General features: G+C 38.7%; 1 protein-coding gene across 1 annotated transcript in view; it reads left to right on the top strand.

Annotated features, from left to right (window-relative positions):
- Positions 1-4,359: 4,359 nt before the first annotated feature.
- The window catches only part of Adam7 (ADAM metallopeptidase domain 7), a 33,431-nt gene continuing 21,349 nt past the window's right edge, over positions 4,360-16,441 (top strand). The window contains exons 1-7 of the mRNA XM_008850771.1: positions 4,360-4,411; positions 5,227-5,325; positions 8,561-8,642; positions 9,872-9,950; positions 11,227-11,303; positions 12,283-12,472; positions 13,704-13,757. Coding sequence (XP_008848993.1) covers positions 4,360-4,411; positions 5,227-5,325; positions 8,561-8,642; positions 9,872-9,950; positions 11,227-11,303; positions 12,283-12,472; positions 13,704-13,757 — 633 coding nt within the window. The remainder of the gene's footprint in view (positions 4,412-5,226; positions 5,326-8,560; positions 8,643-9,871; positions 9,951-11,226; positions 11,304-12,282; positions 12,473-13,703; positions 13,758-16,441) is intronic.

Raw genomic sequence — 16,441 nt, forward strand, 5'->3', positions numbered from 1 at the left:
ACAGGCGGAAAGGCAAATATGTCCGGATGCCCTTCAAAAGGCAGTGTATCAGAGGAAAGAAAGGCAGTCAGAAAACCTGGAACTCAGAGAAAGAAAGAAAAGGAGGACGTGACAGATGCAGATGAACGTTCAAGCACTGAAAACTGACCCCAGGTGATCGGGCTCTAAGCATGTGTTTATCTTACTGCATAGCTTCTTAATGATTAAACACTAAAAAATTATAGTTCACTTTTAAAGATTTTATTCTTAATTACATTTATATGTGTATGGCTTTTGTGCATGAGTATGATGCCTACAAAGGTCAGAAGAGCTCATAAGATCCCCAGGAATTAGAGTTATAGGCAGTTGTGAGCTTTCTAACATGGGTGCTGGGAACTGATTTTAGGTCCTCTGCAAGAGAGGTTCTTAATTCCTCTAACATCTCCACAACCTCTCCTATACTTTACTTTTAATAAAAGCTTAGTCTACAAAAGATATTTTTCCAAATTTATCAATGAACTAATATATTCATTCAGTAAATATGTATTGATGACCTACTGCTCCAAGCATGGCAAATGAACCTGTAAGTAAATCAGATAAAATCTTTTTCTTCAAAGAGTTTCATTTAAAGGTGAGAAGTCAGGTAATTAGAAAAAAAATAGTTTAGCAAACAGCCTTTCAGATGATGATTAGTGCAGGGCCACAGAGGGTCATAGGTGTTTATGTGAGAAAAGAAAGGCCTGTTTTACATAAGACATTTGGAGATACAATATTGTATCACTGATATAATATTTGAGTAGAAACTTCAAAAGAGAGAGGAAGCTAGTCATGTGACTATCTTAGAGGGGAACATTCCAGACAGAGGGACAGTGAGCCAAGGCCCTTGAAGCTGAATGCACTTGACATACTCCATAAACACTCAAAGACCAATGGCACTTGGCTCAGAGCAAATGAGTCGAGAAGCTGTAAGATATGAAGCCAAAGAGCGTCAAAGTAGGTCACGCAGAGCCCAGAAGCTATCATACGGCTTTGTTTCTGAGATAAAAAAAATTATTGAAAAGATTTGGGAGGGAGAATCTTGTATTGTTCTGTGCATTGATGAAATCATTTCATTCATACACACACACACACACACACACACACACACACATATATATATATATATATATACATACATACACACACATATGTGTATAGTGGGGAACAAGAGAAAAACAGTAAGAGAAATTAGGAAACTGTTTCAAACTAGGATAAAGATTAGAGGTAACGCTGATGATGTCTTAGATCCACACAGGAGAAGGAAATGTGAGGGGTGATCAGATCTTTGGTGCTTTTTCCAGAAGAAGAAACTGGATTTGCTGATGGATGGGATGCAAGCTGTCAGGCAAGACTGAAGGATGATGCCTGAGTGACGGAAAAGATGGAGTTGTGGTATCTGAGATAAGAGAGACTAAGAAGATGCCACATTGGGAGGGCAGGAGAAGATTTCTGATTTTATACGTATTTGATATATCTGACAGTAATTCAACTGAAGATGTTGAAAAATGAATTTCTTCTAAGAGTATAAAGGTCAAGTTAGATAAATTAGTTGGGCCCTCATCAGTGCTTGGAATGATATCTAAAGTGAAAATATTAGTAGAGGATTACTTCAATTTATAGAGAAAAGTTCTAAAAATTCAATCTGGGAATCTGGAGGCTTCAGATGCTGAGAGAGAAAGAAGGTCCACTGAAGGAGACAGGAGAATCCAGGAACAGGCATGGAGAGGGTGCATGGCATCCAGGGAGACAAATGCTCTCCAAAGGATCAAGATGATCCCTGTGCCAAATGCAGCTGCAAGGTCAAGTGAATGAGAACTGAGAATCAGTCTCGGCCTTTAGGACTGATGTGCAAATCACAGGTAATGTTGGTAAGAACTACGTTATTAGATGAAGTGTAAAAATCCAACAGGAAATGCAGGCAAACTACAGACTCAAACTTCAACAAGTTGTAGTACTAGAGGGAAGAAGGAATAGGTAAGAGCTAAGAGGAGGGAGAGATGTAAAAGAAGAAATACTATTTAAAAGGTAGGAAAAGCAATGGCTGGTTTGTGTCTATGAACTGAGATCATACCGTTGAGCTAGAGAATAATGGAGTTCAGGAGGCGAGAAGGAAGAAGTTTTAGTACATCACTGGAGGTTAGACCTTAGAAGTGTGGACATTGCATCCACAGAAGCAGAGGAACTGGTCTACACCTGTGCAGGTGTCTTTTTTTCCTTATGAAACAGAAAGTGAAGCAATTCAGTAAGACTGAGGAAGAGGAGATTGAAAGTTGAAGAGAAGAAACAGTGCTACATGGTCAACCAAGAGAGCAGAGGACACACAGGTCAGGATAGAGGTGCTCTCACCAGCTGAGTCATTTTCTGTGCATACCATCCTTATGGTTTAGGCATTGATGAGGAAGCATGAGAACAGAATTATTTCATAGATTGTCAAAAGAAGAGCTGATTAGTGTGCCAAGTCATTAATATTTGGGGGATCTGAAACCAAATGAGTATTAACACCAATGGAAAAGTAGCCAAGCATTTTTACCTGGTCTATAACATCATCAATTTACAGTTTAGAAAGATTCCATTTATTAGAGTGTGCCCAAACTGAGCCTTTGATTGATTGAATTAGGATGGAGGTGGAAGATCTGGAAAGAATCAAATGTGACATATTTTGGAGGTAAAATAAATGTGCTTAGTGATGGTTTATGAAGTACGCAATGATGATACTGGCTCCTGAAGTGGGATGCTAAAGGAACAGTGGCATCACCGCCTAAGAGGGAACAAATAGAGGGGAACTGTTCTTTAATCTTGCTGGTCTTGAGCCTACGGGTACTTGGAGTTCTTCCAATGAAGAGGTTGAGTGGAAAGTTGGCTGGAAATATAAAATAGGAGGCACATCATAGAATTATTGAAACATAACTGAAGGTAAACACAGCTTAAAAGAGAAAAAAGAGGGTATAAGATGATACCCTGACGATCTTCAAAATTCAAAAACTTTGTAGAAGAGGTTATATCTCTAAGTTGGCAGAGAGCTAGAAAGGTGTTAAGATGACAATTATATTAAGAAAGCTAAATAGAATATTTCAAGGTGGGGACAAATGTCATTAAGAGGGAGACAGGAGAAATCAAATGTCAAATGACATAGAAATGGTGAGATCACTGGAGACAAAAGTCAGCTATTTCAGTAGAACAATAAAGGCAGATGGCATGAGTGGAATATGTGGGGATGAGACTGCCTCAGGCAGCTGAGAGAGTTTAGCTGAAGAGACAATGGTAAAGATGATAGTCCAGGGGAGCAGGCAGAGTCTGAGCTGACAGCAGTATTCAACAGGAAGTGTGGTGAGTTTCTTTAACTATCAAAGGAAACTTCCTGTTGACTTAGACTGCTTCAGTTTGTGGAAATATGAGACAATGTGGATTGAGGAAGGAGACAGCACCCCCAGAAGGGAAAACGGTGATGTATCTACAGTGGAGCTATTCTACAAACAACATACAAACAACACCAAGATGGGGAGAGGCTTTGTAATACCTCTTGTACAGTTGTCTAATGGTGTGTGTGTGTGTGTGTGTGTGTGTGTGTGTGTGTGTGTACATCTTAATTTAAAACAATTCTCTATTGGACTGGAGAGAACTCAGCAGTTAAGAGCACTGCCTGCTCTGGCAGAGGACGCAGGTTTGATTCCCAGCACCCACATGGTGGCTAACCAACAACTGTCCATAATTCCAGTTCTAAGGGATCTGATGCCCTCTTCTGATCTCCAAGGACATTGCATGACATGGGTGCACTCACACGCATGCAGGCAATACAGCCATACACATAAAATAAAAATAATATATTTTAAAAACAGTTTTATGTTATAAAGCTACTTAGTCCTGCCTTTAACTGTATATCCTAATTTTTAACTGATATGTGACTTGTAACATTTATAAATTTAAAATTTTTATTTTATTGAAATGCTTTTGGATGGTTTTATATCTGGTCTTCTATAAGGCAAGAACTTCATCTCTTCATCCAAAGTGTGCATAAACATCACTCAATGACTCTTTTTTTACTTCAGAAGTTTTAATACATCTATAATCATATTAGACATGAAATAGGAATCTATGCCAAGTCCACCTCCACCTCCACCATCTCAGTGGTTGTGTTTAATTAGTACACGATGTCCAACACATGAGTTTTAGCCCCAAGCTCTGAACAGGTTGTGTAACTGGATCTAGGAGTGCTTCCTGTGTGGGATCAAAACTGCCCACCTATCTGCTAGCTTCTGCATATGTGCGGTAGCGACAGAAACAGAGAGCGAAGCACAGCGTCTCTCAAATGCCCATTCCCTTTTCCTACCAGAACCATTCAGAATGTTCCCCAAGGGGATAATTTTGATGACTGTCCTCATTTCACAGATTACAGGTATGTGTTATTCTTTTCATTATCTCTGAAAAATAGTATCCCTCTTAAACACTCTTGTCAATTATGGGAAGGAGGAAGGAAGGGTATTGACTAAATACTTACAGTACAGAGGCACTGTGCTAACCACTGGCTGCTTTGTATGTTGGAATGTAGAAAAGTCTATGCCTGTATTTCAGCCTCAGTGATGAGAAATATGAGAGTAATGTTTCTGCAAACACTGTTCAGAGACATTAGATGTGTTACTCACAGTCAGACAGTTAATACACTGGTGAAGCCCTGATTCAAATCTGGGCACATTCCCAAAACCAATGCCCTCTCATCCTTACTGCTGTTTAAGGTTCAAGCTCACCTGGAACAATGTGATAGGATGTGATAAAAGATGGTGCTTAACACTGACATGGGGATACCTAACATTATCTAACAAGTGGAAGCTTGGCACTTACTCATGGGAGTTGAGACCTCGATGTAAACATCCCTAAATGAAAAACAATGGCTATTCACATATAAACAGGCCATTCCTGTACAGGCTTTGATAGGAGGCCACATCTGGAGACAGGGCACAGAGAGGATAAAATAACAAAGCAGTAACTTCAGAACAAGGTGATAAGTGACACTGTCTTCACCCTCCCCCCACATCTCCAGTTTCCCTTGTATTTTCCTGACGCATTTCAACTCCCTTACATTGCAAAATGAGAAGCTCTGAGAGCATTGTTGGCAGCCGGTAGTGCAGCAACTGTATGAGAAGCGCTCCACTGGGCAAGCCCCTGAAGATGAGTCTCAACATCCCATGGTTTTCCCATTATGTTTTCTTTTAGAAAAGGTGATCTTTGGAGTAGAGGGTCAAGAACTGGTTCATCCTAAAAGGATTCCTCTGAAACAGAAGAGAAATCTTGAGCACAGCCACGATTCTATTCTCAGAAGTAATCCATATTTTTATAGAAGGTAGATAAAGGGGCTGGAGAGATGGCTCAGCAGTTAAGACCACTGGCTGCTCTTGCAGAGGACCTAGATTGATTCCTAGCACCCACATGGCAACTAACAACTGCTCATACCTCCAGTTCTGAGGGGAATCCAATGGCCTCTTCTGATGTCTGTGGACATTGCACAACATGGGTGACCTAAATACATGCAGGAAATATACTCATACACATAAGATAATAAAAGTGGCAAAATATTTTTTTAAGATGATAGACAAAATACTGAAGAGGGAACAAGCTTCAGGATTTACTCAATTTCCAAGGTCATACAGATCTCAGATACGTGTCCGTAGATATTTATCATTAGAAATCTGCACTTTACATCCTAGGTTTGAAGAAATACTGACAGGCATCTTAGCCCGACAGTGATAGAGTACAGGTCTTTTCCAGTATGATGATTTTTCTTCCCATTCCCATGGCAGCAGCCAGCTTTCTAATCCCTCCCTTGATAGGTTTCTCAGTCATAAATAAGATGCATTTCTGCTTCCCAGATGGTCTTACTGACACCTCATTCTTGAGACAACTAAGAAGTCACTCTCTGTCACCTATCATCTGGAGATAATGCCTTACTATTTTTCTCCAATAAGTTATTTTACAAAGAACTTTTCTTTGTTGAAAAGTTGATCTCCAACTCTTTTCTCTTTGGGAAAGTCAAACCTTTATGTTAGTTGAAGGTCAACACCTAGCCAAGAGGGAAATTCTAGCTTCCTAGCACCCACTGTGCCGAAGTTCAGGGGCTCTGCTACCAGCAATCACCTTAAGAAAGTGAAGAAGGACATTAAGAGTTCCATTATGAATATGCGACATTGCTCTGGTCTGGGAGAGGAAGTGTACAAGATGAGCCCAGAGCAACTCGCAGTGCTGAAAGTGCCCCACCACCAACAAAAGCCCACCACCAAACTGCAAAACCACATTGGTACTGTCAAGTCAAAAGAATTCAGAAGCAAACTTAGAGCCCCCAAGAACCAAAACTGGGGCACCTTGAAAAATAACTGATGTGACCTTTACTAAATATAAATTATCCATTAGGATCCATGTGCCTCACTGATGTAAACAAATAACTGAATAAATAGAAACAAGTGGGAGGGTAGACCTATTTTCCTCACAGAAGAACAATGATTTGAGTCCATCTTTCCCTCTCCAGGAGGTGGGGCGCAAGTCCCCACTCCTTAACAATATGCTGCACGTTATGGCTGCATTTCAGAGTACAGAGTATGAGGAAAGGAAAGAGTCAGTTTACAGAGATAAAATTGTGACTGAGACCTCAGCCATTGACAAAGTTTGGCATCACCCACAGGATGTCATATTGACAGTATGTACCCTTGATATGACACAATGGAACTGTCTTTAGTGGCTTTCACTGGGAAAACCCTAACTGCAGTCTACCTTTAAGATGCACTTTCAGAAAACCTGAGAAGCATTTCACAAAACATCTGATAAGTGAGCTGCAAAAATGTCAAAGTCATCAAAAGAGGGGACATTTGAGAAACTTACAGGCTGGGAAGGCTAAGGAGCTACGAGAAGAAAACATGCCATGGTACTGGGGACAGGACTATGAAGTGCAATGACATCCGTTAAAAACGAAGGGCATACAAATAGATGTGGACTTTCATTAGCAATGATAGTAATATTGGTTTATTAGTTGTGAGAGCTATATCATAACAATGTAAAGCATTGATAACAGAAAGCTTGGATGCAGACTGACTAGGAATTCAGGGCTATCATTCCAAATAATTATAAATCTTAAAAAAATATTTCCCAGGGACACCTGGATAGAAATGCTTGGCCAAATAGGACTTAACATACATGACAGAATACCTGAAATCTGATGGGGGATATGGGGGGGCAGGGAGGAGGTCTAAGTTTGATGAAGATGTATTATAGTAAATGTACAAAAATCTTAATAAACTACTAAAAATGAAAAATAAACTTCCAAATAAAAGTAAACCAAGTTTATTAAAGACAATATTTATGATAAGATATTAAAGAATATTGTACAATAAGTATTACTTTATTAATATTATCTAATATAAAATTTACATTAAATATTGAAATATAGAAAAACCCACTCTTAATTTAATATTTAATTCAATCCTTCTCAACTGATTGGACTCCTCATTTCTTGCATGCCCAGCTATGAGTTCTAAGCCCTAACTTTTTAAAACCTGGAATTAAAAGGCCTTAACTATACACACCCACATTCAAAAACCACTCCTTCACCCCAGCTGCCTTTTTTCAAATCTTCCTTGTCCTAGTGGCAGAGTTAAAATAATTAGACACACCAGAAACCTGGGCTCATTTGTGGCCCATCTTACTTCTCCATCAAACACTGTCCAAGACTTTTAGTTCTAACATAGGAGTGCTTTTTGAAATCACTTACTACTTTTATTTTGCTGCTCAAATCATCTTCCTTCTATCAAAAACCTTTATGGTATCTTTGTCTATAGTACTGGGTTTTGCCAGCCCATTATCTATACTAAGTAGACCTTCTAAAGTATCATACTTGGCTCTGCTTGTTTCTGCCAAGCCCCCTGCCCTTTTTCTCATCTCTCTGCTCTTAGGAGAAAGTCTAAATCCTCAACTTACTAAGAGGCACATGATTTAGATCTTTTCCCTCTCATTTGTATTCACACTCAGTTTTCTGCCAACACTGAATTTCTGTCTGCTCCTCAGATATGCCAAGCTCCTTCCTACCTCAGTGTCTTTGCGTGTGTTGTGTCCTGCCCTTGAGCCCTCCTTTCTGTGTTGCTGGCATACATCTCTTCTGTACATCTCTTCTGTTATGATGATTTCCTCACGCAGTTACTTGGTTATCTGACTTCTGTCTGCTGTGCTGGCATGACTATAGGAAGCCAGGGACCCTCGTTTTGCACACAACTGTGAGCCAGCATTATAAAGTATTCTTACAAAACATAAAGAAATAAAATAGTGAAACAGCAGTATGCATATCCCCAGACGAGGGGAGAATATACATTATTCATTTTAGTTCATTACAAGAAATAAGTCCTTTGAAAATTTTGACTAAAATATGAGTAAAATCATCCTTAAAGCACTATTTTTCTTTACATTGTCTTTTTCAGTATTTCTTCCCTTCAGGGACTGTGTGGAGCTATGGGTGGGTAATGATCCTTAACACTAAGTAGGTGGGGATGTCACATAAAGGATCTTGTTTTTCAGGAGACTCATGAGGAAGAATTGTTGTATGAAATTAAAGTAGGTAGAAAAACTTTAATCTTCCACCTTCTGAAATCAAGGTACGTATTTTGTTTTCTTTTGTTTTGTTTTATTAATAGGGTCTCTTGTAGCCCAGGTTGGCTTCAAACTCATGGTGCAGCTGAGGGTGACCCTAAACTCCTGGTTATCTTGCCTCCACTTCCCTAGCACTAGGACTACCTGTGTGTACTACCATGCCCAGTTTAGGCCAAGATAAGTGCTAATTTGGTTCCATACCTTGCAGGGTTAGGTGCCTCTGGTATCCTCATTTTTGTATAAACAGCCAGTAAAGGGAATTCTTCAAGTCTATTTATATGTGAATTCTTCTCTTGAAGTATACATTTATCACATCTCAGCAGCTTAAAGGCTGTAGACTCTGTTCTTCAGTTACTAAATTATTCCCTATTTTGATTCTTGGGAGTACTTTACATTCAATCTGGTCTATCTAAAGAGAGTATTAATTCATTAGTACTTTCTCAGTCACTGTACATTCTCAGCATGAACAAAGCTAATATTTATAGAGAATTTTCTGTCTTTCTTCAGCGCTGTTTCCCATTTCCCCCAATATCTGTATGAAACAAATGCATTAAAAAATAACATGATCCAGGTCTCAGTGCATGTCTACGTATATTTAGAATCACCCTGTCAATTCTGCTGAAATTTCAGTTGGGGTTTTATTGAATTTATAAATCAATTTGAAATGTACCTATTGGCATCTCAAATGGTTTCATATTATGCTTCTGTTTATTGAATGCCTGAAGATATGTCATGGACTCTCCATATTAGTTTGGGAACTCTCATGGAGAAGTGTGTTGGGATTGCTTTGTCTTAGCACAAAAGAGCTAGTTTGTTAAAGACTTGAAGATGGACTAAGGAGTCACATTCATAAGTGAAAGGGTCACATCTGAAACTGGAATTCATTCCAATCAGTGCAATTTATAGTTACTTGTTTTAAATGTTAAACCATCCCTGCATCTCTGCACTAAAACTCTATTTGCTCATTACAAATTATTTTCTTAGATTAAAAAAAAATCTGGTTTGCTAAAATTGCCTGAATCTTTGTTGATTTTTTCTGGCATTTATACAGCTATGAATCTAGCTTTTGCAAGGTTTTTCATGAATGTGCTTGATGTCATTTCTCTAATCTTTATCGGGAAGAGGAACATGATGAGATTTGAAGGCAGTTTTGAGGTTCCTCCACCAAAGGACTAGTTTTGTGCGTGAGATTTTTAGAATGAATAAATCTCATTATCTCTCCTCTATTTTTCAGGGAATTCCTTGCTTCAAATTACAGTGAAACATTCTACACCATAATGGGAAATATCGTCACCAACTATCCCCAGATCTTGGTATCCTCAAACAACCCTCCTTTGCTTCTTCTCTCAAACTGTTATTTCCTAATATGGTTTTAAATCCCAATTTCAGCTTAAAAAACTGCTCCAAAAGTGCTCCAACAGCACCAGCCCTGAATTAACTGAATGGTGATAGAATAGAAAACAGGAGCCTTTGATCCCCACAGGAGGCAGAATACTTCTTAGCAGCAAACCGTTGATTGTAGTATCTTCCTCACTGTTTGTTTCTCCATAGTCACTGTGGTAGGAAGGGGAAGAAGGGTGATGCAGCACCCCAAATAAATATAAGAGACGCTGATGGGATTGTGATTAAGTATAACAGATAAATTCTAAACATATCAATTAAATTTTAAGATCTACATCAAATTGAGCCTTGCACGGTCTGTGACCTCTGCCCAGACCTTCTTATGCAATAACATTAAGGCCTCTAATTTTTTCAAATGGATCTTTGTATTAATCCTTAATATTATTCTAGTGGATATAGAATGTATTTTTACCTTCTCGCTGCTTTCCATAACTTGCCTTCTGAACAAGAATATTATCCCCTCTGACTAAAAGTATGTTTTTTTTAAAAAAAATGTCCATTTCATCTATTTAAAGCAACTGTCAACGTCTATGATCTCCACGTCTCCATGTAGCCTTCGAAAATAGGACAAGAGGAAAACTGAGTTCTTGTGTAGGGAGAGATCATTATCCTGTAAAAGTGTGAGGTCCTTGCAGGGTGTGGAAAGTGTCACCTCCAGGGTGACAAAGGCAGGTGTTGGACATACTGGAGTAATTAGATGAGCATTTCTTTGAATAAAGCACCAAGCAGAAGTAATAAAGATGCTGGCTGGATTGAAGCAGAGAGGCAGGAGAGAAGAGCATTAAGGAGACGGGTGGAGAACAAGACCTAAGTTTAGGAAGCATCAAGAGCTTGGCTTGATTTCACAGGCATCTGGGGAAATGACAATGCCTAGCACAGACAGTTGGTTTGTCAAAGATTTGAAGGTCTATTAAAGAACCCGTATTTCTATATAAAAAGGTCACATCTGAAACATATCAGTAGAACTTTGTGAGGAAAGAATCTAAGCATGGGTTGACACAAAGTAATCATCGAATTAGGAGGCTTAAATATCTTAAATGAATATCATGAATAAACACAGAAAAATATGTCACTTTATGAAAAAAATGTCAGTTTAAAATACAGATTTATTATAAACAGAAATAAATTTAATGTTGCTATTTATACAGCATCAATATTTATACTTACCCTAATAGTCTTCTGTTTTAGGATCACTGTTTTTACCAAGGTTCCATCATACATGAGTTTGATTCTGCTGCCAGTATCAGCACTTGTAATGGTCTGAGGTAAGGCAGCGCATCTTCGTATATTTCCTTTATGAATTTTATGAAATTGCTTATGGAACTACAGATTGTAAAGACATACACTTATCTGATTTATGCTTCCAACTCTAGTAAATATAAAAATTAATGGAAAGAGGTACTGTATCCTTTCTGCAGTGAGTATGAACTTGAACTCTAGTCTTACATTCATGCTTAACAAAATATGTAATTCATAACCCTCAGAAAACTGAGTCTGGGAGCACATGATCAGAGGATGCATAGTCAGAAGATCCATGAATACCACATAGCATGTGCTGTCATGTTAGAGTTCAAGATGCTAAAATCACAGACATGCTTAAGAACATCGAACTTGCAAGCAGTAGAAATGATTCCAAAATGTAGGTCTCCTTACTGTGATTGGTAGGTTCCTATGACACTACAATGCTGCGGTCATTTCTCTTTTTACTAGCAGGATATTTCTGGTTTCTAGAAAACAGAAGTTCAGAAATTTAGTTTAGAATTTGCTGTTGACCTTGGATTTGAGGACAAAGGTGGAGGCCGTGAGAAGGGGTTGGGGTGGAAGGGAAAGGAAGTTCTGTTTCCACTTGCAGTGACTTGCCTTGAGCAGCTCCAGCGTTTTCAAAGCTCAGAACCCCTTTTTATGATGAAATTATCTCACAATAGTTTTTATACCTTCATAAACTTATTCCACAATTAGTACATGATAGGTAAAGAAATCCATCAAATTAATGCAAAACACCCTGAGGCAATCTCAGGTGGAAAATGCCGTTCTAATCATATTGGAAGCAGAAGCCATCCTGTCAAACGTCTGAAAAGCCAGATTAAATTGATCTTCAGAAACCATTACTAAGGTTGTGTGTCATCTAAATTCTTTGCCACCCAAATCACCCAACTGTAGCTTCCCTTTCTTGTAAAGGCAATGTCAATACAATGGAATAGGGTAACTGCAGCTTTGAATAACATTATGTGGCAATTTCCACAGGGGCTTCTTCAGAGTGAACGGCCAGCGGTATCTCATCGAGCCAATGAAATACTCAGATGAGGGAGAGCATCTGGTGTTCAAATACAATTACAAGGTGCCCTATGTTGTCAGCGATTCCTGTGCCGGGCTCAATTTTACCAAGAAACCTGCTGCAATAGATCCTAAGTATCAGGAAGATCAGAAAGTGGAAGTGAGTATTGCTACTTAAATCCTGTTCACCTGAGCAAAAGTACTTCTTATTTCCTTTATGATCTTCTAAGAAAAAACTTGTCCATCTAGTTAGGGAATTGTAGATCACACTCAGAAAAGAATATGTCATTGTCTAAAGTCTGAAATTCAAACTTTCTGATGTCTATTTAGAAAGTTTATTCTCTTCAATAAATTTCAATTTGTTCCATTAATTTCAATAAAGGCGGGGAAACCACTTTCCACTGTCATTAGAGCCAATGTTCTAATGAGGAATGATGATTAAGGATGATAACATGTTCAGTTTCTGAGTTTCCGGTGTTCTCAGGCTTCTACAGAATTAGATGTTATGGGGAAACCACTTTCCACTGTCATTAGAGCCAATGTTCTAACGAGGAACGATGATTAAGGATGATAACACGTTCAGTTTCTGAGTTTCCGGTGTTCTCAGGCTTCTACAGAATTAGATGTTAACCCCTTCAAACGCCACTAGCTATTTGCTGGTAGGCTGCAAGCCTGCTTTTCTTCACAGGCTCATGTCTAGACAGTGGGTGTCTGAAATCTATCATACACCTAACAGGTGTTTCTTGGTAGACTGACTCAATGAACAAATAATTATGCGGTCCACAAAGGTCGAATCAGATCTTTGAACAATGATCCTTGGCTTTATCCTCAGAGAATATACAGGCACCATAGAACTGAAAACAGAAGAATTTCCTGGTTTGGGTATTTTCTATTTAAAAAAAAAAAAAGACCTGTAATTAACAATGCTTCTAAGTTTCTTCAGAATTGTAGACTGTAGACCAGTAAGGACTGTGAGAGGCTCAGAGAGAGAAGTAGGATGAATAAGGACGTTCTTACCTGTTAGTCTTAGCTCTCAGCCATGTATATATTGTGTATGCATGCATACACATGAGTGTGTGTCTGTATACACAGGTATGTGAGTGTCACATGAGCTTAGTTATGAACCATTTACCTTGTAAAGGAGAAAAGAAACACTCAATACCATGAACTTAATTTGTAATAATTAAGTTCAGCTTTTATTTGAATTCAACGACTAAAAGGAAAAAAGTCAAATATTGAATGATGCTTCCAATTACCAAAATCCAATATGTGAGCCACATGTTTTAATAATATGGTGGTATTTCAAATAAAAATAGTATTAACAAATCATGATAAAACCATTACATTTTTTCCTACTAACATATTTCATTGAATTTTCTGTAAATTTTCAGGGCTTCTACAAAGAAAAGTTTATTGAACTGTTCATTGTTATAGATGATTATGTGGTAAGTTTTCAAGTGAACATTTCAGACTTCTTTCATCTACAAAACTATAATTGTGATTTGAAGCTAGAGAGAAAGAAATTCCAATCTGAGTTTCATTCTGGGTTTAAACTTCTGTTTTCAGCTTCTGAAAACAGATATGTGCAAGCAAGTACAATGTCCTTTCACAGTGTAACAGATCAACCCAAAATAGTTCCCACTATAAACGTATGAAAATGCTGAACAATGTAAAAATAACGAAAATGGATCAGCAATCTATAGTTGAACTTAACAGAAGACTTTGAAAGTTTTCTAACGCTAAAAATTAAGGAGAAAATCTCCATCAGAATAGGAAGTGAAAAATTCTGCTTACCTGTGAGATATATATATGAAGTTTATGAATTAAACATATTTAGAAACAAGAAGCTGATGATTGGGATAATTTTTCTCACCAATTCCTCAAGCCATAAGGGCTTTTCAGTCCTATTACAGAGACTAACAGATGAGGTCACTTTCCTGCGCATCTGTAGAAGTGGCAGGGAAAATGTCAGCCACAGGAAGACAGATTCTAAGCCTACGTTATGCATAGATGTGACATGGCAACCATGGTGACATACATATTTTTCAGGTGCAGATGTGGTGAGCAAAAATTTTAACATAAAATGTTAAACGGGAATGGAGAAATAGGCCAGCAGTTACAAGCACTGGCTGCTCTTGGGGAAATCTCAGGTTCAGTTCCCAGCACCAGGTTAGGTGGCTCACCATAGCCTGTAATGGCAGCCAGTTCTAGGGGATCTGATTGCCTCTTCTGGCCTCTTTGGGCATCTGCACATATGCTAAACAGAGAGAGAGACTTTTAACATAAAATGTTAAACGGGAATGGAGAAATAGCCCAGCAGTTACAAGCACTGGCTGCTCTTGGGGAAATCTCAGGTTCAATTCCCAGCACCAGGTTAGATGGCTCACCATAGCCTGTAATGCCAGCCAGTTCTAGGGGATCTGATCGCCTCTTCTGGCCTCTTTGGGCATCTGCACATATGCTAAACAGAGAGAGAGAGAGAGAGAGAGAGAGAGAGAGAGAGAGAGAGAGAGAGAGAGAGGCGGGCGCACAGACAGAATCAGCCATTAGTATGGGAAGTGAGTCATCTCTCTCAGAACTGTCAATTACCAATAATGCTTCAATTACATCTCATTGTAGAAGTTATTGGTTTAAAGTTATTGACAATATATAAATAACTAAAAATTACAATGGAGAAGACCAGATAAAATGACAGTCTTTCTGGAATGACTACCTTGACATCATCTACAAAAGGAGAAAGTAGGTAACTTCAGATGAATCAAACAGAGATTAGACCCATGTAAAGAGAGAGAATTCATGAACTGGAAGATGGAGTAAGGGAAACAGTCACTTACAGAGTGCAGAGAAGAGCTGCGAACTGTGAAAGTGATAAGGGGCTGAATGGAAGGCTGCAAGGTGAACGTGGGTGAGCAGATGGCAGAAAATACTTGAGAGATAGTCCTTAACCATTTCCCAGAAACGAAAAGTTGGCATTCCAGATAGCACTATAGAAAATTTTCAGAGTAGTGAAGTTACCTGGGGGTGAGGGGGGAATAGTTCTTAAAAATCATTTGAAGCAAAGAGCTAAATTGCCCCTATGTGATTCACAGAGTGTGTGTGCGTTTGAAGCAATCGATGGCATAAGTTTCAAAACTAATACATTTGAAAGGTGAATGAAAAATTCTAAGGCTAAAAATTGGCACTAACTGTCAGACAAGGACAATCGAAGAGTTGGGAAAAATGGATCGTATCTAAAATATGGGTGATGCCATAGCTATCATCCTAAAGGTGGGGGGGAGAGCACATCAGAGTGCTGTGTAACACCAAACTCTGAATAGATGATTGGTAGTAATGGTGCAAGGCTCATGCCTAACCCACCCCTCCCCACCCCTTTGGGCTGCAACCCATAGAATGTGGTATGTCTTATCCCTGTGGTCTCCAGGCAGCCTCGGTCGGGCTTTTTCTCTACAGTGTTTTCGGGGATCCCTCCCAGATGACCCAAAGGAATTCGCTGTGAAACACATTTTCCCTCTAGAATTAAAGGGAAGGATGGAAGAAGAGGAAATGAGAGTAAACCACTGGGGAGTATATGGGTAATAAGAAACAAAATATTTAAAAATAGCTTGCAAGAGAAAATGGTCAATAAAATGTAGAAAATACAGAAAGCTGCGGAAGAAGTTCAGTGCATTTAATACTTATGAGGATCCTTGTGCATTATCAAGAATTTCAGAGACTACCAGCAAGAATCAGGAAATCCATGCTTATGTTTTAATTTTATCAGGAATGTATAATCATCAGCATGCTCTGCTACAGAAGACTTTGCTATTATTAAATATATTCAATTGATAACTGCTAAAAGAGAACTCTGATATGAGGACAGAGCTAAAGTCAGAGAAGTAAAGATGACTTTGCTTCCTGAGCTTTGTCTTAGAGAGAAGACACAGCAACAGTCTCCTGCCCTTCTGCCATAGATATCTCACCCTGAGGCATTTTATGACTGTATGTTCCATAATTTCTGACCTCAGGGTCACAGCAAGGCCAGTGAACTTGCTGCCTCTTGCAATAGAATGACTACTGTAGAGTTTTAGAAGCTGTAACCTTGAAATATAAAATAGAACAGTTCTGAAGAATACTAACTGGTTGCTGTAAT

This window comes from Nannospalax galili, unplaced genomic scaffold (assembly GCF_000622305.1).
Source record: "Nannospalax galili isolate Female #2095 unplaced genomic scaffold, S.galili_v1.0 scaffold291, whole genome shotgun sequence".
Taxonomy (NCBI): Eukaryota; Metazoa; Chordata; class Mammalia; order Rodentia; family Spalacidae; genus Nannospalax; species Nannospalax galili.